A 22,614-nucleotide genomic window follows, 5' to 3' on the forward strand; every position below is an offset into this window, starting at 1 on the left:
TCTCCGAGTCCTCACTAATATTTCTTTATCTCACACTGTGCTGAGATGGGGTAAAAGAGGACAATTTGGCCTAGATAAAGATTTGTGACGCTGTCTTAGCACAGCTTTCTCTGCACTGAGAAGAAAAATGTTAAAAGATATACATGCAAGCTCACTTTGTACTTCCTTATGAAAACCATAATTTTTAAAAAAAAAAAACGCCATGATCTCTAACAAAATACAAATAAAAATCTGTGAAAATTTGGAGTATTTTCAATGAGCAGTTCTAATCTGAAGGCTAAAACTCCTACCAATCATTATTCTTCACTCAGCATATCTTACCAGCTATTTAAAACCACCAATGCCACATGCAGCAGGTCAAAAATAGTCTGCCTTTCAGGACTAGAAACCCCAGGCCACAAGGATACCATGTGGAGGTATACGCTAAAAAGACAAGGACTATGCCCAGAGAAGAGGAGAGCAAACACTGAGGATAATGTAAATATTCTGCTTTCAAAAGAGTGACTGACTCATTGTTTTATCTTTAGTGCATTTGTATTATAGGCTTGAAAAACATTTCACTTATCTTGTTTTATTTAACTTGTAAAGAACTGTCAAAATGGCAGCTGTTTTTGATCAGTTTATGGAATTTCACTCAGTTCATGGGACAAATGTGAAACTGGACCTCTCGAGGACTCGGGCCACCCGAGTAGAAAGCTTTGCAAATGGCGTCTGCTTCAGTAAAGACCCTTTAAGCCCTGGCGAGATCTTCCTAGTGGAGATTGAAGAGAAAGAACTGGGTTGGTGTGGTCATTTAAGGATTGGACTTACTGCCCATGATCCACGAACACTGGCAACTGTGCCAGAATACTCTCTGCCTGATCTTGTGGAAATGGGAGACAGCTGGGTGTTCGCAATAACAAGAAACCATAATAAAGTAATTGAGGATGGAGGAGAGGGTGGTGAACAGCCAAATATAGGTGATGAGGCAGGAAACAAGCCTAAAACATTTTTTACAGACACTCATCTGTATGTAGAAAACATGAGCATACCAAGAGACAAGTTGGTTGGACGCAGTCGACCCGGGAGGTTCAGTCACATCCTGGATGATCTGTACAAAACCAATGCTTTACCCCCAACTGCCCGCCGCAGTCGGATAGGGGTTGTCCATGTACCTAAGGGACAAGGGTATGGCGACATGCACATTATCATCAATGGTGAAGACATGGGAGCCTCTGCCAAGGGGATCCCCACCAGTAAGCCACTGTATGCTGTTGTGGATGTATTTGCAGCTACTAAATGTGTTCGGATTGTCCAGGTGGAATATGGCTGTAAGTTTCATTTTTATTTGCTAATATGATTTGACATTATTGTATGACAGACTATAATGATTCCTCTCTCTGCCCCTTTTGTTTTAGTTTCTTCATTGCAGATGCTCTGCCGAAAGACAATTCAGAAACACATCGTTCACAGAATGGCTTTGGACTGGTTGGAACTTCCGGAGTTACTTAAACACTATTGCAAATATGAGTGAGCAAAACCTATCAAACATCTGGGTAGATGCAGCAAAGACTTTTAAGACTTTTTCTCTCCCTTTTGAACACAAGAAACATGTTATCTGAACAATTTAATAAATGTTCTTCAAACTCAAGCTTTGTAGATGCAAATTATTACATCAAGAGTGGCATGAGCACTTAAAACTTGATCATTCTATAATTCTACTTCATTATTTAGCCTGCTATAACTTTATTATTAATTGATATAAAAAGTATCATTTATTCCTGTATTAATTAAAATATGAATTTATAAATGTATCCTTAGTACACAATTGGGTCTGGACCTTTCTTTTATGTTTGTAAAATGTTCATTTAAAAAGTCTTCTCTTTGTTGTTGTTTTTTAATTAGGTAAATGCAAAATACTTGCATTTTCACTTGTGGCCTCAGATTTTGGACAGATTTTACTGTATATATATTTTATTTATTTTTTTAAAGATGTTGCTCATGAACATTCCATAGCATTCTGTTAAAACTAATTTGAATGAATAATTTTAATGAAATAAAGTATAATTTGTACATGTTTTTATATATTGAGGAACACTTTACAATAAGGTCTCATTTGATAACATTAGTTATAATGTATTAACTAACATGTACTAACAATGAGCAGTACATTTGTTACAGTATTTATTGATCTTTGATAAAAATACAGTCGTTCGTTGTTTGTTCATGTTATAGCTCACAGTGCATTAACTAATGTTAACAATTGCAACTTTTGATTTGAATAATGTAGTAAATGTTGAAATGAACATTAACTAAGATTAATAAATGCTGTAGAAGTATTGTTCATTCTTAGTTCATGTTAACTAAAGTAGTTAATTATTGTTAACTAATGAAATCTTCGGTTGATCTGCACTGACACCTAACGGTCCTTTCGGGGAAGTTCAACCGAACAGTTTTGTAATGGTCACGTGACCGGAACATTGTCTTCGTCGTTTATTCAGTTTCCCAGCTTGTACTCGTACTTGATCTGCGCATAAAATACGCTGTTTGATTTATCTGTTGATCTCTGTCAGACAATGTCATTTTGTTCATTTTTCGGGAAGGAGTTGTATAAAGATCATTTCAAACCCGGTAAGTATTTTTTTTCCCTAATTCATTATTTAACCTGCTCCCTTTACCTTTAGTACGATTATGATGTAACTGTTAAACAATTGGATGAACGAGCTGATGCAGCGACAGTCCCTTTTCTATTTGCTGTACTATTCCATAGGCTATAGCTAAGAAAACAAAATGTTTGTGTTATGTTAATTTAAAAAGAACATTTTCCTGATTTATTGTTCCTCTGCAGGTATATATGTTTGTTCCCAATGTGGACATCCACTCTTTTCAAGCAGATCCAAATATGCCCATTCCACCCCTTGGCCTGCCTTCACAGAGACCATCCGAGAGGACAGTGTAACAAAAATGATGGAGTCATTAACAGCCTTCAAGGTTAGATCAGATTCAAAACATTAGTTCATATTTAAAGACACCACAAATATGTTCATATGTGTTCATACATGTTAACATGATTGTGCAGGTTCTGTGTGGCAAGTGTGGTAATGGACTAGGCCATGAGTTTCTGAATGATGGGCCAGAGGAGGGCTTATCACGTTTTTGAATATTCAGTCACTCGCTTAAGTTTGTCCCAAAAGGTAAGTCATCACCACCACCAGCAAATATCATTTTTTGTATAATATGGCTTTATACTTATTTACATAACTAAGTAACCACTTGAATTCATCCTCAAACTTTTTTTCTCATCAGATAAGGTTGATAAACACTAAGCGAAGTGATTGTCCATGCTGATGAGGCGGCTGCTGCTTTGCACACTGGTAACCGGATGTTCAGCTCATGAAGTGGACAAGGGAAAAGCCCCAGATTGGGGGTCCTGTTCACAGATATATTATGACCGTCCCAGACACCACAGAGACACAAATATATGCAAATATATTTTTATACTAGTCTGCATAAGCTAATATGAGCATGTTCAAGATTTATCATGAATGAAAATACTGATAAAACCAGTCTCAAATATTGTTGATGCAAAATGTTAACTGTAAACATTCAATAAAGCAATTTACGTGTCATTATCGAGATCATTATTAGGCCATTATTAACAATAATAAAACACTTTATTTTTTTTAAATAACATTATAGTAACCTTATTATATATACAGTTATACAGGTTAGAGTTTTGTGAATTTTTGGAATGAAAGATCAAAAGGATAAACAATGCCGATTTATTTTTACAGTCTTCTTTGATCATATTTACCAGGGGTGCCAATAATTCTAACTACAACTGTGTATATATATTTATATATATATTTAATGTAAATGGCCCCTGATTGATGGGGTTAGGAAGACTAATTATAAAGCAAAAAACAGCTTAACCACTTTGTCACATCAAAATAAAAATTGAAATGGCCCAAAAACATGGAGACTGTTTTTTTTTTTTTTAATGAGCAATCAATCAGCTTGAGGAAATTTAAGGTACATCTTTGTGTCTGTGACCAAATCAAAGATTGATAAACTGAAAATAAGTTTACTATTAAAAAGTATAGTTGAACATCAGTTCACAAAAATAAAATCAATTGTTTAAATTGTTATTGCCTTGAGTTGTTTTGGAATAAGTGTAAAAACACTAACTTGATGACATACTTGGTTTTAATAAATGGAACATTAATTACATATATAAAAATACAAAATAGAATTGTATTTGGTTTCTTTCATCTTTTTTTCTGATAGTGTAAGTAATGTTTATTTAACCAGAAAAATGTGACATTAAGTGAACCACTGCACACCACCACGAATATATGATATATGTATGATATATTATTTCACTTAAATGGCAATGAAAATTACCTATTAATTGCCATTTAAGTGAAATTACTGAACTTAAATAAACGAGCTTGATAAAAATGATCATTCTAGAAGAAAATTTCAGATGGCACTTAGAGGCTTTTGCATCTTAACTCTTCATATATATATATATATATATATATATATATATATATATATATATATATATATATATATACACATACAGTATATGTGTGTGTTACTGTATTTCAACCGAATTGTTCATCCAAAATTTTATTAGTTTATTGATTCCTGCATGAATGTGTTTATTTTATTGTCTGCATCATAAATACATAATTTCTTGAAATTATGAAATTTATTGAAATGACATAGAAACTGTATTTTTATTTTGTTTTCCGCTATTAAAATTTGAATTAAAACAATTATTTTTGTTTCATTTGTTGTTGTTGTTGTTGTTTTTAAATATTAGCAGCAGTGACAGTAGGTGACATCATGTCTTGAACCGCCAAAATGACGCTGCTCCGCTCGCGCTCATGTCGTAGAAGAAACGGTCACATATTTCATCAGCTCGGAGTCGAGAGAGACCCTTCATTCTTCGCGCGCCCTTGACTTTGTAAGAAGAGAGATTTTCCACGAAGCTTAACCAATAATAACAAGTTGATTAATTATTTAAAGAGTATTTCAATTATATAACGAGTTATATAGATTACAAATGAAGTAAGACTTAGCAGCGAAACTCTTTTACCTCAGCGTTAGTCCGTCAGGTCAATAGGAATGTTGCTAGCTTTTTTGTTGTTGTTGTTGTTGTTGATAACTCTCATTTGCTAAGTTAGTTGGATATTACTTATTGGAATTACATAGTCATGACTCATGAGTGTTTTTCCGTTGTGTCACTGTTGTTACAGAGATGAAAATGACGTACGCTCCAGTACAACCATATGTGCCAATACGTGACCTAAACATAAACATCACACACTCGGTGAGAACTTGCTGAGGCAAATTTCAGAAGACTTATTCTTGAGTGCCTGGTTATGGTGGTATCGTAATTTTAATGAATAATTGGCAAATTACATAATAAATTATTATTTATATCTGTTTATTCTAGGCTACTTAGTTTTGTGATGATAAATGGCTTTTAACCAAATTGGCCTTTTAATGCATGTAAGGAATGTTTTCAATTCGAAAAATAAGGTCTTTTTTGTTCATTTTCCAGAAAGTGGTTGGAGTAATAATTGGGAAATCTGATTCAAGAGGATTTCCAGACAGGAAAAGTTGGTTACATTACAAATTTCCTGTTTTCATTTTATTATATGTTCTTTTTTTTAACAGTCTTTTCTTTTGATTTCAGATGCTGGCTCTGAAAGGTTCACATTCAGCTTCACCGTAAAAGATTCACCAGAACATTTTATTAATGTGTCTGCATGGGGAAATGAGGAATACATCCAAGGACTGAGCAGTCACTTTCAGATTGGGGATTGCGGTGAGATTTAGCAGTAGTAATCATTAATTGTAGATGTCACATTCGTGTGTTAACAAAACTAACTACTAATAATAGATGAAATACAAAAAAAACGTATAATAATAGATGAACTACATTGAACTGAAACTGTGAGCCAAAATAGCATCTTCTGTTTTAGTTGTAATTGAAAATCCCCTCGTTGTGACCAAAGACTATGAGAAAGAAGAAAGATTTTGCCCTTCAACTCCCAGGTAAAAAAAAAAAAGGATAAAATGAAAAATCACATCTAACTAATAAGTATTCTGTAATCATACTGTATTTGTAACCATATTTCATCTCAGTACCTACAGGCTGTTGCTAACAGAGACTCACTCAAGCATTAGAATATGCTCAGATTTAGAAACGGAGGCCAGGATTCTGCCGCTCTTCCACATCCCAATTAAAGACCCAAGGGACTTCTATTCATTGGGAGACATTACTGCAAATGGACAGAGTCTGGATGGACACATTATTAACATTCTAGCAGCTTTGCAGTCGGTTAGATTCCAACAATGTACTGTCAGCCCTTCTCACGGATGTCAGGGAAGTTAACACACCCTGACGTCAGTGGCTGGTGGGCAATAAAAAAGCAATTTTCCACCCTGCAGATGTAAAGATCCATTTCAGTGATTGAGATTTTGTCATCCAAAGGTTGGAGAGGAGAAATTCTTCTCAAAATCTGATGGGCGCAAAGGACAGAGGCTAGAAATAAAGCTCTTTGATGACACTGGGACATCATTTCCTTTAGTGTGGTGAGTAAAATTGCATTAATTCAGTTTGGTTTTTAAAATTAACAGCAAACATCAACTCCAAACACTAAATAACTTTTTTAATCCAGTTGGGATAAAGAGACCATTCGGCTGGTACAAACACTGACTCAAAAAGAAACAGGTAATATGTTTATTTGTCTGTTTATTTTTCAATTGCAATTTCTAATATGTGGGGAATTTAATTAATTGTACTTATTTTTCCCCAGTGCTGTTTATTGCAGATGCTCGCATCACCTTTGACAGTTTTCGTAGTTGTATGATAGCAACAGCGACCTCAAAAACAATCATTACCGTCAACCCTGGTAGTGATGTGATATGCTAAATTAAAGAATATATTTAAAAACTTACTATTGTAATGTTTTAACCAACTGACTTTATCGTTAAAATCCTTATATTCTTTCAATTGCGTTCTAGATACAGCAGAAGCCAACCAGCTGTACACGTGCATAAGGGAACTGTTAGAAGCCGGAGGACTGGATGACCAAGACATCCTCTCAGGTGATGATGTGCCATGTAAGTCGCTTGATCTATATACATCTAGACCTCTACATCAACAATGCATTATGTGTGTAGCTCATAGAGTAACATCCTTACATTTATTTCTCAGTGGATTCCATTAGTGATGTTCTGACTGTGAACCAACTCAAAGCCAGAAGTCAAGAACATGCTGATGTCTTTCATTGCATAACATATGGATTCATCACAACTCTTGATCTAAGTTCCTCCATCTCCAAAGTCATTCGCAAGAAATGGTAAGTGTGCAATGCTATGACAGTTTTGTGCAATGACCTAATCGGGGTTTCCACGCATCCTGGAAAATTATAGAAAATGTAAAATCTCCTGTTTTTTTTAGCCGAGAATGAAGAGTTTATTGCTCCCTGGAACAATTACCGTTAGTAGCAGAAAGTGCAGTGTTCAGGGACGCTGAGATTTGACACGTGAGAGAAGTATTTTGAATGGTCTCATATCGGTCCTTGCATCAGTTAGCTAATGTTATTAACTGTTAAAATGTTTGCAGCAAATGTCAACTGGTAAGCAGCTACCTAACCTTAACATTTAATTTATTAACTTACTAACTAATCATTTTTATGTGTAATATAAGGCAGCGGTCAGCATGGCAACCTAGAGCAGTGACACAGCCTGTTTTATTAAGTTCTGATTGTTGTCAAAAGTACTTTGGTACTATTTCTATTCTGAAATTTAAAAAAAAAAAAAAAAAGGTCCCGGCTGATAGGTGACTATAGAGCTTCAAAGGTGTCTATTTACAACGTGTTTTTAGAGCATTAAGTATTGTAGCCAATGTTGAGCACAATGAACGCAATGGGTTTTTAAGAAGTTAATTAGAATCCTCTCAATAGTGCTTTTGATTATATAGGGAGCATTCTTTGTTTGCAATCTGTACAAAACCCATTCACCATTTGAATAGAAGTTTTATTTTTCACGCTGCTAAGTAAACACTGCAAAGTTTCAGGAGGGACAACCATTTTTAAATGTGGGAATGAATCCAAAATTGTGTTGATTGACAGTGATAACCATAGCTACAAACAAGACAAAAAAGTCTGATAGGTCAAAATAAATGTGTGCATTAAGTGTAAATGCAGACTAATAGACCTGCCGGTAACAAGTACATGTAATGTGTTCACTTGACTCATTTAAAGCAATGTTTACATAAAATGTTTGCCAGCGACATGCACATTTTTTATCTGTTATTTACTTATAATTATTATTGGCTTTTGTTTAATAATTTTAATTTCATTTGTCAAACTGTATAATTAAAAAATATTAAATAACTGATTTTATAGTTAAGTCATGGCTATAAACTGTACGTCTTTTAAAGGGATACTTCACCGTTTTTTTTTCATATTAAACTATGTTATTCCCTTATCTAAGACGAGTTGATACATACCTCTCTCTCGCTCTGGCTTGCGGTGAAACTTTGATAGCACTTAGCTTAGCCCAGTATATTCAGTGGTATATAACAGCAATGAATTTAGAAGTGACCAAACACATCCACGTTTTCCCTATTTAAAAACAGTTACACGAGTAGTTAAACGACCAAGTATGGTGACACAAAATAAAACGTGGCGCTTTTCTAAGCGGGTTAAAAAGGATAACTATAATGTATGGCGGAATAGCACTTTTGGGAGTACTTCGACTCGGCGCAGTAAAAAGTCAAGTTTGTTCTACTTCTAATGACAGAAGTGAGAGGAAGAGGGGGAGAGGATTTTACAGGCGTGACTTTTTACTGCGCCGAGTCGAAGTACTCCCAAAAGTGCTATTCCGCCATACATTATAGTTATCCTTTTTAACCCGCTTAGAAAAGAGCCACGTTTTATTTTGTGTCACCATACTTGGTCGTATAACTACTCGTGTAACTGTTTTTAAATAGGGAAAACGTGGATGTGTTTGGTCACTTCTAAATTCATTGCTGTTAGATACCACTGAATATACTGGGCTAAGCTAAGTGCTATCAAAGTTTCACCGCGAGCCAGAGCGATTAAGTGCACGCACTGAGATGAGAGAGGTATGTATTAACTCGTCTTAGTTAAGGGAATAACATAGTTTAATATGAAAAAACGGTGAAGTATCCCTTTAAAGACTTTAAAGGAATATATTACTTTAGTGCCTGATCCTTGTCCATTATTGCCACCGTAGTGAAATTGAAAATGTCCTAGAATATGATCACTGAAAAAGAGTGGAAACCATGCGTAATGTTCACAAACCTGAGTTTTAATAAATCATTTCTCCACTAGTGCCAAATGCAAATTTCAAATCAGTGAGGAGATTCAGACGTGTTCCAATGAAGCCTGTCCAAATCAAGGACAACAGCTCCAGGCTACCAAAGGCTTTGATCTGCTGCTGGACATCAGTGATCACACTGGGACTCTGCAGTCGTGCAACTTGGCAGGAACAATGGCTGAGAAAACCCTGGGCTGTAAAGTGAGCGCATCTAATACTTGCAGTAATGCTGGTCAAGACTCTGTAAATATATCATCTCACCTTAACTTTTACAACTATTTTGTCTCTGATAAAAACCTTTGTGCGTTGAAACCACAACCCTTGGGTTCATTTTCATTCACCTGACCTGTGTCTAATAATATATAATAAGTAAACATTTAAATGAACTTTGTAAATAATATTTTATAGAGTCTGTGTGTACTGTAAATATTTTTTCTTGACAGACAGAAGCGTTTTTGTGTCTGTCGGAGTCTGAAAGGACAATTCTGCAGTGGAAGTTCCTTCTGGAGAGATGCAAAATTTATCTAAAGGTTAATCATGTTGACCATTTGCCATAAATAAATTCTTATTTATTTCAGTATTGAATATTTAAGGATGTCATTTAATCTTTTTAAATTGTAGGTTCTTCCATCTCCTAAAAGCAGAAGTGGAATGAGGGCAAGGATTTTGTCATGTGCACTCGCTGACCCCGTTGAAGTGAAGCAAAGCCTTGCCTCCTCTGTGGTTTGATGCTGTTTTGCAACAAAGCGACACGGCATGGTTCCTCATGTGAAATCAAATAAACTGTAGGCCAGCTTGTATTAAATTCACTTTGGTTCAAATGCATATGTAGTGACTAATAATATATGTATTTTTTTACATTATTGTAACTGGTCTCTATAAATTAATTTACTTTATGTATTTTTCTTTGCATGTTTGTTTCAAACTAATTTAATTTGCTCAAATGCTTTAACTAATAAAAACAATGAAAACGGAGCACTGCGGAACCATTTATTTAAGAATTGTTTCTGTGAGGACTGTTTTGGATGGAGCGCCGCTTCGGTTTGACATTTGTAAATAATGTTCATTTCGCTGTTGACATCATAGTTTTATATGTATCTAATCTATTATCGAATCGAATTTCTAGTGCATTATTCGCCCCCAGGTAAGAACATTGACTCTTTCTTTTTTCGAATCAAGTTTGTCCAATTGCATCTTTCAGAGAGCATTTTAACACCCTAAAACCATGTCAAGCTATCACAACAGATTGTTCTCTTTATCTTGTTGGCAGCATAAACAGAAACAAGTACATTAAAACGTATAGAAGTATATTCATGAATTTTCAACAACCACAGCTAAAACGAGTCATTCTCCTGCGAAGTTGTGGTTAGGTCTGGATTGAGTTCATCATGAATGTGAATCAAGGCACCGTGGGCAGTGATCCGGTGATTCTCGCCACTGCTGGGTATGATCACACCGTGAGGTTCTGGCAGGCTCACAGCGGCATCTGCACACGAACCGTCCAGCACCAGGACTCTGTATCCTTCACCAGCTAACGTTACAGCGTTCACTTTCATCACTACGGGTCTGAACACTTTTAAAAAGTTCACTTTGTAATAATGTCGAAATAGAAGTTTTGGTTACACTTTATTTTAGTGTCCTTGCTACGTGTACTTGCTGTAATAATAACAACAGTAAATTATGCATAATTATACGTAACTAACCTAACCCAAACCTATTCCTAACCACAACATGTAAGAACATGTTGTTAATTAATATTATTTACACTACTTATATAATTACATATAAGTATTATACAAGTACGTATAATTACATGCTAACAAAGTCACTCTAAAATAAAGTTTTAATGTTTTAATAATCTTTTGTTGTGCTTTACAATTATTTTAAAGTGTTTAAAGTGTTGACTAACAAACAGCACATGCAAAGTACTTGATTATAATTTTAACTGTAGTGCTTTATTCAGTATTAGTATAATATAATTTAAATGTTCTAAATTGTAACTTCATCATCAAATCTATTTAAACAGATGACATACAAATTTCAATAGAAATAACAGTTAATTTCAACATAATACAAGTGTATTTTAGTCATCATAAATGTCTGTAAGTACATTCAGAGGTACACTTTAACCATACTTGAAAATCAATAGATGTACTTTAGTCCTACTTAAGTGGGTCAAAAATTGTACACTGCAGTTCATCTAATTGCATTTAATAAAAATTTAAAATATAATGCATTTTCATTTAATTGCAAAGAACATGTGATTAAGTTTATTAAAACATTAAATTCACTTTGCACCAAAGCAATTTTTTTTAAGTATAATTTGAAGTATAAGTGAAGTATAATTATAATCGATCCTAATTTTTCTGTAATAAGTACTACGTGTACTTTCCAACGTTGACCACTTTTTCACAAGGGACTGCTGGTACAAAAAATCCTTTAAAGATGCTTAACTCAAACACCAGCAGGTAAATTCTCTTGAAGTAACGCCTGACAGAAGCATGATTGCTGCTGCTGGTAAGTTCAGCACGCACCTCATTACGCATAAAACTACAAATAGTGCAAACTGTTTTTTTTGTTTTTTTTTTGTTCCTATACTTGTGTAGTTTTCACACTGTACTTTTGTTCTTGCATTTCAGGTTATCAGCACATACGCATGTATGACTTAAACTCAAATAATCCAAACCCTGTGATCAATTACGACGGTGTCAGCAAGAACATCACGTCTGTCGGCTTTCACGAGGATGGTCGGTGGATGTACACGGGTGGGGAAGACTGCATGGCTCGCATCTGGGACCTGAGGTAGCGAGAGCTTTCTGCTATATGTAGCCTATAAAGTCCGTTTTGAGATGTTTTAAGTGCTACTTAAGTACTGTTTTCATTCAGGTCAAGAAACCTACAGTGCCAAAGGATATTTCAAGTCAATGCACCTATTAATTGTGTGTGTCTTCATCCCAATCAGGTCAGTTGGATAATATTTCATTATCTGCTCGAAAAGCTGTCGAAAAAACAAGTAAATTTTCTCTAAATGTATTTGCTTTAGGCTGAATTAATTGTTGGGGACCAAAGTGGTGTTATCCATATCTGGGATTTGAAAACAGACCACAATGAACAGCTCATCCCAGAGCCAGATGTGTCCGTCAATTCAGTCCATATCGATCCTGATGCCAGTTATATGGCTGCAGTCAACAGCTCGGTCAGTAACCAATTAGACTCCTTAAAGGGATAGTTCTCCCAAAAATTTAAATTCTTTCATCATTTACTCACCCTCATGTCGTTCCAAACGCATAATACTTTCATTTATCTTTGGATGAACGGAAATAGACAGAATGTCTATCCACCCAAAACTCAGATTCTTCAAAACGTTTATAAAGATATTGTAAAAGAAATCCATTATATCTCTTTATGAACCTTTTGAACCGGCAGAGTTTTGGGTGAATAGACATTCAATGGTGGAACCCTCATTGGAACGACATGAGGGCGAGTAAATAACAACTTTCCCTTTAAACCTTCAAAATGCCACACTGCTAATGAAGTTGTCCTAATGTGTACTGCATATATTCATATTATATCTGAACCGTTTAGTTGAGGTTGGTCAGATTTGGTTCATTTTTCCTTTCACTGTAGGGCAATTGTTATGTGTGGAATTTGGCTGGAGGAATAGGTGATGAGGTGACACAACTGATACCCAAGACCAAGATCCCAGCTCACAAACGCTACTCGTTACGCTGCAAATTCAGCCCAGACTCCACGTGAGTGTCTTGCAAAACACTAATCTGAGGAACAATGGGAGAACAGTGAAAAATTGTAATAGTTGATTCTTGTCTACAACTATTATACAAATCAGTGCTTCATTTTTTTCATCTCTTTGCTAGATTACTGGCCACATGCTCTGCTGACCAGACCTGTAAAATTTGGAGAACCTCCAACTTTTCTCTAATGACAGAATTGAGTATTAAGAGTAACAACCCTGGAGAGACGTCCCGAGGTTGGATGTGGGATTGTGCCTTCTCTGGAGATTCACAGTACATAGTTACAGGTGAACACACACTTTATTTTACAGTCCTGTTCTGCATGTACATACAATGTACTTACTGTAGTAACTGGGTAATAACTAGGTACTGGTCCTGAAACTACCCTTAAACCTAATCTTAACCAATGTAGTTAACTTATATTACTCAGTACTTTGTTGGAAATAAAGAGCAACCAGTTTTGTGGTATGGTTAGGTTTAAGGGTGTAAGGGAAGGATCAACAGTTGTTACTAAATAAATTAATTACAGATTTATTTCCATGCAGGTATTTTTTAAATACAAGTACAATGTAACAACATGTTTGTACACAATAAGTGCATTATATCAAACTATTAATTTAAATGTTAGTACTAAGTACACTAACCCCCAGTTTCACAGACTAGGCTTAAGGCTTGTCCCCGACTAAAATGCAATTTTTTAACTGAATGCAACCTGTATTGACATATCTTAAAATCTGTCAGTGTCATTTTTTTGTCTCAAGATGCACACCAGTAATGTGTTTTTTCCAAGCCATGTTTATAAAAGCTACTTTAATGTCCTAATTGAACTAAGGCCTAATCGTGACCTAATCTAAGCCCTTTCTGTGAAACCAGACCTTAATATAAAGTAGGTCCAACACGACAAAGCAACCATTGCAAATCCATTTTTTCTTCGTGTCAGAAGTACCACAAGCACTTGAAATACGTCAACAAATAGGAGGAAGCATAATTTTATTGTCGGGAATTTGTCATGTCGTGTCGCGCCACATCCAGTGTAGACAGCATCAGTACTGATTATAATGGCTTTTGTCGCGTCGCGTCGTTCGCGTCTGGTGTAGACACAATATAAGAGATTATTTGTGTTGTTGTTTTGATTTGGTTCTGGTTTGGCTTGTTCTGTTGTTGTTGTTGTTGTTTTTGTATTCTGCCTTGAATGTTACACAAGATAAAAAATACTTCATGCAAATGATTCTGGTCAGTAGTCAGAAGTTTACTTCCTCTTTCTTAATAATGTTTGTTGCCTCCTTGAGCTTAAATAAGTGCTGGCAGCCTTTTGTAATATTTGCGTATGAGTCCTGAGTGAGAAAACTGGATCTCGGCATCACTGAGCTACTGTAAGGTGAACTCAAACGGGGCAGATCATCCTGGGAAACCAAAGAACTTACAAGACCTGGCGTCAGTTGCATAATCTTAGCCACCATGTTGACCATTTTATGTAACTGACTAAAAAGTTAGAACCAGTTTTGAAGAAAAAAAAAAAGTTTATGCAACCACGTTTTAGTAAATCTTGGCCACATTGTACTAATTCGTTCCCTCATTTTGATTTAACTAAAACAAGCGAATTAATTATTACAATGTGGCCACAATGTAGGAAAACGAGGGAACAAATTATTATATCGTAACGAGAACAAATTAGTAAAACGTGCTTGCGTATGAGTAAGTCGTTGGAAACGAATTCTTAATTCGTGACTACGTTATACATATTTTTTTCCTGCATGTCGTGTGCTCTCCATGTGTCAGGACAGTGCTAAAATATGTTTTTCATTTTTCTTTCACAACTGTATGTTGCCCTCAGTGGAATCATTTGAAGCGTTCCTGCTTATATTTTAATTGTTGTGTATTTTCAGCGTCCTCTGATAACCTGGCACGTCTGTGGTGTGTGGAGACCGGAGAGATCAAACGGGAGTACAGCGGCCATCAGAAGGCTGTCGTGTGTTTGGCTTTCAATGACAGTGTCCTTGGATAGTATGCCGAAGAAACTCATTCAGCACCGACATACCACCCGACATCTGCATCTATGAACCATCCTCATGGTATTAAATGGACTTGTTGCATTAATGATAACCCTCAATGGCTATGATGATGAAGACAGCAAAAAACTGTCAAAATGTTGTATCCTTATCATTGCTAATTCAAATGTATGGTAGGATACATATACCTTGTTGCATATACCCAGTAATTGTATGCATCCACACATTTTGTCAATAGATGTTACAGTAACACAATCAAAATACATTTAGCTTTTGATTATTATCCAGACATCACTGAATGATTCCCTTCTTGAATTAAAATATATGAGTGACTGAACACAATGGTGCTTTATTGTAGACCAGCAGTGTTTTCCATTACTCGTCTGCATCAGGTTACAGTCTTTGAGCCAAGTCATGTTCAAACCACTGCAAAAATGGGGCTAAATACAAGAGAGGATGAAGATAAGGATTTATCAGATAACATGACAAGATGGTTCTGGCTTCGTTGCCAGATTGGCATTAAATATGGCATTTGTTTAGCCTTTCCAGATGCTCTCATCGACGTCAACACATTTGTTTGTTTGCCTGGCGTGTGCTGGTACACTGGTACAGGAATGTCACTCCGGCAGGTAGTAGAAACACACAGAAACGCAAATGTTGCTTGGGAAGCAGATGTCGATGCAGAAGTAAATAAGTCTTTGTTTCCCGGGACCTTCAGGGGAAAAAAGGAAAGAAATCTCAAGGTTCTTATTTCTATAGATGTGCCGATGACAATCATAATCAATGTCCTGTTCCTCGTTCATGCTCTGCTGGTTGTCACTCTAAAAAGGTCACAACTCCATGTAACTGGACTACTGGATCAGGTTTCTGTCACACTGTGCTCTTTATAGAGAAACTCAGCATGTTCTTGGCTTGTTAAATGTCTTCTGTACATTTCTTGTCACAAAAATCAATTGATACAATGTTTTAACATTTTATTTAAAAGTACAATTTACAGTACAATTTTAGCTTAGTACAGCATTTGTGGTAAAAATTTATTTTCTCCATTTAAAAAAAAAAAAAAAAAAAATCTGGGCTACATTGAGGCACTTCCAATGGAAGTGAATGGGGCCAGTTTGTAAATGACAAAGTACTCTCTGTTTCAGTAGGTTTAAAATGATTTCAGTGTAAAACAAATAAATCCCTGTGTGAAGTTATACCCAAATTTACAACTTTCTCGCCATGGCAACGTAACACCTAAAACAACCATAAAAATGTTAGTAATACAAACGTTTTAACACAAGAATGCAGGTTTAATGTAAGTGTTTATGGCCTCGGTTTTAGAGACAGGGCTTAGATTAAGCCAGGATTAGGCCTTCAGTTCAATTCAGGACATTTAAGTAGCTTTAATAAACGTGCCTTAGGAAAAAAAACATGGTGGTGTGCATCTTGAGACAAAACAATGACACTGACATATTTTAAGATATATCAGTGCAAGATGCTTTCAGTTAAAACATGCATTTCCTTGTCTGTGAAACCAGGGGTAAATGTCTACAATTATATTCACTATATTTCTGCTTTTAAATCATCCCAAAAATTGGCCACTTCCACTGTACATGCTTCACTGTAACCTCGATTTTTTTTGGTAATCAACATTATGCTGTCATTTGATTGTTGTTGTTTTTTTATGTTTTTGAAAGTCTTGCATTCATTTGATCAAAAATACAGTTATAAAATGTAATACTGTGAGATGTTATCACAATTTAAAACAACTGTTTTCTATTTTAATATATAATTTATTCCTGTGATAGCAAAGCTGAATTTCAATGTGAGTGGCGTGTCGGTTGTAGAGAACCTGCTCCTGCTTTAGTGTGCACATGGCAAAGGAAGTAAAAAGGAGAGAGAAACAGGGAAGGAGAATTCCCCCAAAAAAGTCACACAGAGAAAAAAGGTCAGAATATGTTTCATAGAAAAGTAAAGATTTGGTTTAGGGCACATGCAAATAGTTCTACATGATCCCTCATCTTAGAAACAAGAGCAAGCAGCCATTACTCCAGTATTTAGAGTCACACGATCCTTCAGGAATCATTCTAATATGCTGATTTGATGCTCAAGAAACATTATCTATATTGAAAACAGTTGTGCTGCCTAATATTTTTTTGTGGAAACCGTTCTTTGATTGTTTGACATACTCTTACCATCAGATCTTCTAGTCCAGTACACAGAGGCCTGCTGACAGAGGGACTGAAGAGGTTCTTGAAGGGTGGAAGCTTCAACACGACTCCCGGGCAGCACTCCCAAAAACTCGGTGTGTTTTTCAGTCTGATTTCCCACCACCCAGACCTGACGAACCTGTGAGAATCATCACATATCTCACTGTATATCATTGCAGAGTAAATTATCCTCTAATGCTGTGATACCGACTCACCGTATTGTTCCTGTGTGAACTCATACACTGTATAACTCCTAAATGTATAATTGTGTCTTGATGGGTTTAAGTGTTTCCTCTAGTACAAAAGCCATTTGTAATTACACCACTTACTCCAATGAGAGATCAGATAGACACTTGTTAAAGCGGGGTGATGCTTGAGCGAGCCTGAGACAAGCAGTTTATGCCTCTCAATAGCTCATTGTGCACCAAAAATTGGAAATCTTTTTCAAAAGGCTATTGACCACGGATTGAGTTTCCAAAAAGTTTTCTAATGGCTTTAATCAAACGCAATGATGCAAAATCTCAACCGAGACCAAAGTTTTAAGTGGTCAGTGATACTTATCGGTTCAACAACCCATGCCATTCTGCGCAGATCATAACCCAGCGCATGAATCTTGTTAAGTGCTGAGAGAAGTGTGTCCAGCACAGGTTTGCGGACGGGAGCTCTGTCTTTCCAGTAGTGACTTATAAGAGGAAAAAGCCAACAGAGTGGCCATTGTGCACCCTGTGGTCCTATCCTGTAACGCGATCCAGCCAAGGTGGATCAGATGGTCTGTGGAATTCGGACTCGGCTACACTAAAACCCTCCCGAGCTGGTGCGGTCCATTACTCCCTTTCTGGAGTCACGGAGGAGAAAGCAGCCAAAAGTGCTCTCTAATCTTCCCAAGAGCACTGGGGTGGAGCTGCGTTCAAGTGTCAGTCAATTTGCCGGCCAGCTTTACGTTTAAATGGCATATAGGGTCTTGGCTGCTGAATTTGATCCGGTTAAATACACCGCGGCAATTGACATTCTCATTCATATGGTAAAAATACGAGACTTGACAATTTATTCCTGTGATGGCAAAGCTGAATTTTCAGCAGCCATTACTCTTCAGTGTCACATGATCCTTCAGAAATCATTCTAATATGCAGATTTGGTGCTCAAGAAACTTTTCTTATTATTATCAATATTGAAAAAAGTTGTGATGCCTAGTATTTTTAGGTGGAAACCGTCTTTTTTCAGGATTCTTTGATGAATAGAAAGTGTTACAAAGAAAGCTTTTGAAACATTCTAAAAGTCTTTACTGTCACTTTTGATCAATTTAATACACCAAGCTTTTGAACGATTGTGTGTATTCTATATTTAATAGAATGTATTATTGCAGGTTAACCATCAGATCTTTTGGTCTGGCACAAAACTAGGAAGCTCGACAAGCAGAAATCCTTTACCTGTTGCTCCGACTTGTTTAGTTGAGATTGCACATTCTCGTAATCCAAGCTTTCCATCCGGCGAAGAAAGCAGCTGTCTTGGTTGTCAGGTTTGTAGCATACCAACCCCTGAGGAAGAGAGATAGGGAAATGTAACCGAGCTTTAGAGGAAAAGCCTAATCTGTGCAGAAAGAAAAGAGTCTTACATGTCTCATGTCAAAAATCACCGTGGAGGTGTAGTTGACATGGGAAGTCACAGAGTAGGTCACTACATTGTTGTGCTTGTCAATCAAAGCCGACTGATTGATCAAGTCCCCCATGTGATCGGGAATTCTGACAACCTGCAGGGAAGACTGTGTGGGAAAAGGTTCGTTTTCAGTGCTAACGTGTTTAATAAAGCTTGAAAATGTTCACATTTTGAAATGCCCGGACTCTTACTTGTGTCTTATGCTGAAGCCCTAGATGTGCCGTCACACTGAGAGCAATGATAACAATGAGCAGCATGGCAGTGAGACTGCACCAGAGAACTTTGTGAGGAACCCTGGAGGAGCTGATGGGACCACAGTGCTAGGAAATCCAAACACACATTCATCTCCCTCCGAGTTACATTTAAGGCCATTGCACATTCACATTAAAGAATATTTATGTACATAAGCAAGACATAAAACAGAGCTAAGCAAAACACAAACTGACATATTTGTGCTACACCCTTAAAAATAAAAATTCCAAAAGATTGGTTTTGCAGTGATGCAATGGAAGAACCATTTGGGGTTCTCTAAAGAACCTTTCAATGAACAGTTCTTAAAAGAACCATTTTTTTCTTAGTGTTAAGAACATCTTAATAATCTAAAGAACCATTTTACACTACACTGTCATTTTTAATCACATTTTTTCTTTTGTAAAATTAACTTAGATAATTTATGTGGTTCAGATAACCTAATATTTTGAGTTTCTGTTGATTAAACCAATCTCTTTCATTGTATTAACTCATTTTTTTTATTTCAATAAACTTAAAATTGAAAGGCAACCAGGTTATTTACTTTTTTTTAAGTTAAACCAACAATATATATTTTTACAGTGTATATAAAAAGAATTTGCACAATGGAAAGGTTCCATTGATGCCAAAGAACAATAGATTCCAATAAATAACTTTGATTTTTAAGAGAGAAGCATGTTTTCTGCTAATGGAAACAGCAATATAACCACATGAACTCTCACCATGCTCTGTGGGTCCTCCAGACTGGTTTCTGAATGCTTCCAGCACCTCACCATTCTGCCCTGTTTTACTTCTCCTCACGGTACCTGTCTTACTCTTTTCTGTATAAGCCAATGTTCATGACGGAGACTGACCAGCAGAGCCTGCAGTATAGGTGTCTTAACTTCTCCCTGCCATCCTCTGCCCCCCACCTCTTGCCTCACACCAGGTAGTCCAACCCACTGGCTGACTACCCCTATACCAGACAATAGACAAAAGGGAAAGGTAGATCGGCACTGTGGACAGGGCTTTTCGTCGCAGAGCCAGTTTTAAGGCATCGACTGGCCTTGCCTTTAGGCTGCTGACTGACCAAGGTGACTTTAATAACTTCAGTTGTGGTGAGAAAATTGAAGAGCAATCGCATTACAAGGTTAGTTTACCCAAAAATGAAAATTCTGTCATCCTTTACTCACTCAAGTCGTTCCAAACCTTGCTTTCTTCTGTGGAACACAAAATAAGACATTTTGAAGAATGATGGTAAAGATTTTAAAACATAATTTCTTAAAATATCTTGTACACTTAAAAAAGTTGCTGCCTTAAATTTCTAAGTATAATCAACTTGGATTTTAAAATCATTTCAACTTAAATTACATTAAACTGACTTAAAAATGAGTTGAGTCTAAGTTGAAAATTGCTTAACTTATTTTGATGAGTTAAAGCAATGTAAAAACTTTTTTTTTTTTTTTTTTACAGTGTATTATGTTCCTCAGAAGGTTTGTTCCTACACGAGGGTGAGTAAATAATGACAGAATTTTGGGTGAAATACCCCTGTAAGTACATTATTAAGAAAAAAAGTACACTTTTCATTAATAATTCTTATTTATTTGATCTGTCACGTAAGATGAACACTTTGTTCAAACCGTGGTGAGAAGTAAAATCCTACCAGGTTGATGGGAGTGACGACAAAGCTGTCATTTAAGTGCAAAATATAATAATTACAAAAATGTATAACATGTTCTCACTTATGTTACAAGTAAAGTGAATTAACAGTAGAGTTGAACAAGTACTTCTAATAAAATAAAAACAAACAGCACAATTTTGAGGGTCATTTGTTTTGTAGTACCCGAGTGTTACTGATCAGCAAACACATTACAAATGTCACAAATTAATTTTTTAAACAAAATACAATAAAACAAACAATAACACTGACATATAGCCCTTATATTAACTTTAAAAACAGTGGGATATTCAAAAAAAAGAGGTAGGCCAGTTTAAAATGAAGCCTTGATAGTGAATCACACTGCATATTTGTGAACATACAATTTCTGTTAAACTGTAATATTAAAATAGGTTATTTTGTTCCATACTGACACCCATATATTGATAAATATTCTCTACTAAAGTAGGTCAATCTCAAGTAAATTCTCACTATGCCTGTAGTGCAGGTAAAATATCAGCAATGCTGTCTACAAAGTAGTCAGGCACCATTCTTTGGCGATGTGGACATTCGCTCTTCAGGTTTGCCTTGGCTTCTGCTACGGTGGAAACTCCTGTAAGCGTCAGCAGGGTCTTCATGCCACAGTTTGACCCTAGCATGATGTCAGTGTCCAGTCTATCTCCGACCATCAGACACTTCTGAGGGTCCAGGTCGAACTGGCTGGCCACGCACTCGAACATGAATCTGCTGGGTTTTCCCACCACTTGAGCTTGGCGTTGTGCAGCGGTCTCTACCGCCCGTAGGAGGCACCCTGTCCCTGTAGAAAAGCAGAAGACAAGGTCGTTGTGATAACACGACATTCAGGTGATTCATATTTGTGACGTCATTCATATTTGCTTACCGGGGACCGCTTTGCCTCCCTCCAGAGGCAGCCTCGTGTCCGTGTTAGTGCCCACGAACTGACAGTCGGGGTTACACAAGTACTGCAGAGCTCTGTTGAGCTTCATGTAACTGAAATGCTCATCAAACCCGACCAGTACAGCTCGGACCTCCTTATCGAGAGGAACATTGGCCCAGTCGATTTGAACTCCAGAGATGGGGTCAGGCCCCACACCGACCGGCTGGATTCCCACCTCCTCGAGCTCTTGCTTCATCGCGTTGCTCCCAATTAAATAGACTTTTCCGTCGAGTTTACACACATTTTTGAGGTACATCGCCGAGCAGTACGCCGTCCCGAACACCTCGTCCGCGGTGGCATCGAACCCGAGCTTGCCTAATTTATCCGCGTACATTTGTCGGGTTTTCGTGCTGTTGTTCGTGACAAAAAACACCCGCTTTCCGTTTTTCTTCAATGTATTGATAACCTCAGGGGCTCTGGGGATTGCCTGGTCCCCTCGCCATATCACGCCATCGCAGTCAAACAGCACACTGTCCACCGAGTCCAGTAACTGTCGGCTCAGCGCGCCGCTCAGACTCGTACATTTAGATGCAGCCATTCCTCAAGTTACTCTCGTCTCGTCCTGACAGCGGTCTTCTTTCTTGTCCTCGCCCCGTCCTAAAATAACATTTGATCTACAAAAAGTCCGCTGACTAGATCGAGATGAGAGAATGACAGCGAGCTGAAGTTTACTTGTTTCTACGACTGAACGGAACACTAGCGATTCATTCGTTTGTCAATGACACTCTACTACTGTACGTAACGTTTTATACTAGTAATACACTTCCGCGCCGGTTTAAAGGGCCAGTGACCATAAAATGGCATGATGAAATAGACC

The 22,614-nt window shown here is 36.8% G+C and overlaps 6 protein-coding genes across 8 annotated transcripts; 4 read left to right on the forward strand and 2 right to left on the reverse strand.

Annotated features, from left to right (window-relative positions):
• Window positions 1–373: 373 nt before the first annotated feature.
• neurl2 (neuralized E3 ubiquitin protein ligase 2) lies at window positions 374–2,051 on the forward strand. Its single transcript, XM_079850677.1, has 2 exons — window positions 374–1,310; window positions 1,398–2,051. The coding sequence occupies exons 1-2, from the start codon at window positions 599–601 to the stop codon at window positions 1,511–1,513; spliced, it is 828 nt and encodes a 275-aa protein (XP_079706803.1). The 5' UTR covers window positions 374–598; the 3' UTR covers window positions 1,514–2,051.
• Window positions 1,463–10,322, forward strand: meiob (meiosis specific with OB-fold). 2 transcript variants are annotated; one of them, XM_079850676.1, is made up of 14 exons: window positions 1,463–1,509; window positions 5,247–5,320; window positions 5,555–5,612; window positions 5,690–5,821; window positions 5,979–6,051; window positions 6,142–6,337; window positions 6,491–6,591; window positions 6,678–6,730; window positions 6,816–6,911; window positions 7,024–7,122; window positions 7,217–7,361; window positions 9,363–9,549; window positions 9,792–9,878; window positions 9,970–10,322. In XM_079850676.1, the coding sequence occupies exons 1-14, from the start codon at window positions 1,506–1,508 to the stop codon at window positions 10,075–10,077; spliced, it is 1,413 nt and encodes a 470-aa protein (XP_079706802.1). In that variant the 5' UTR covers window positions 1,463–1,505; the 3' UTR covers window positions 10,078–10,322. The 2 variants fall into 2 exon arrangements, with proteins under 2 accessions (XP_079706802.1, XP_079706801.1); XM_079850675.1 differs by lacking the exon at window positions 1,463–1,509 and adding an exon at window positions 4,814–4,954.
• Window positions 2,446–4,117, forward strand: msrb1b (methionine sulfoxide reductase B1b). The gene is made up of 4 exons (XM_079850678.1): window positions 2,446–2,610; window positions 2,828–2,970; window positions 3,059–3,173; window positions 3,286–4,117. Exons 1-4 carry the CDS (start codon window positions 2,556–2,558, stop codon window positions 3,303–3,305), a joined length of 333 nt encoding a protein of 110 aa, XP_079706804.1. The 5' UTR covers window positions 2,446–2,555; the 3' UTR covers window positions 3,306–4,117.
• Window positions 10,323–10,340: 18 nt separating the features above from the next.
• Window positions 10,341–16,158, forward strand: mlst8 (MTOR associated protein, LST8 homolog). Of its 2 annotated transcripts, none has more exons than XM_079850680.1 (9): window positions 10,341–10,492; window positions 10,683–10,865; window positions 11,814–11,865; window positions 11,988–12,150; window positions 12,235–12,310; window positions 12,392–12,544; window positions 12,976–13,100; window positions 13,224–13,387; window positions 14,987–16,158. In XM_079850680.1, the coding sequence occupies exons 2-9, from the start codon at window positions 10,737–10,739 to the stop codon at window positions 15,103–15,105; spliced, it is 981 nt and encodes a 326-aa protein (XP_079706806.1). In that variant the 5' UTR covers window positions 10,341–10,492; window positions 10,683–10,736; the 3' UTR covers window positions 15,106–16,158. The 2 variants fall into 2 exon arrangements, with proteins under 2 accessions (XP_079706806.1, XP_079706805.1); XM_079850679.1 differs by having other exon boundaries at window positions 10,352–10,492; window positions 10,709–10,865.
• Window positions 15,727–19,979, reverse strand: bricd5 (BRICHOS domain containing 5; the record flags this gene model as incomplete). Its single annotated transcript, XM_079850682.1, has 6 exons — window positions 15,727–15,821; window positions 17,287–17,440; window positions 18,729–18,836; window positions 18,914–19,060; window positions 19,146–19,274; window positions 19,926–19,979. The coding sequence occupies 6 exons, from the start codon at window positions 19,977–19,979 to the stop codon at window positions 15,727–15,729; spliced, it is 687 nt and encodes a 228-aa protein (XP_079706808.1).
• pgp (phosphoglycolate phosphatase) lies at window positions 19,710–22,569 on the reverse strand. Its single transcript, XM_079850681.1, has 2 exons — window positions 21,741–22,569; window positions 19,710–21,656 (listed from the first exon to the last, which is right to left on the reverse strand). Exons 1-2 carry the CDS (start codon window positions 22,333–22,335, stop codon window positions 21,331–21,333), a joined length of 921 nt encoding a protein of 306 aa, XP_079706807.1. The 5' UTR covers window positions 22,336–22,569; the 3' UTR covers window positions 19,710–21,330.
• Window positions 22,570–22,614: the final 45 nt, after the last annotated feature.

This window comes from Squalius cephalus, assembly GCF_949319135.1.
Source record: "Squalius cephalus genome assembly, chromosome: 19".
NCBI lineage: Eukaryota > Metazoa > Chordata > Actinopteri > Cypriniformes > Leuciscidae > Squalius > Squalius cephalus.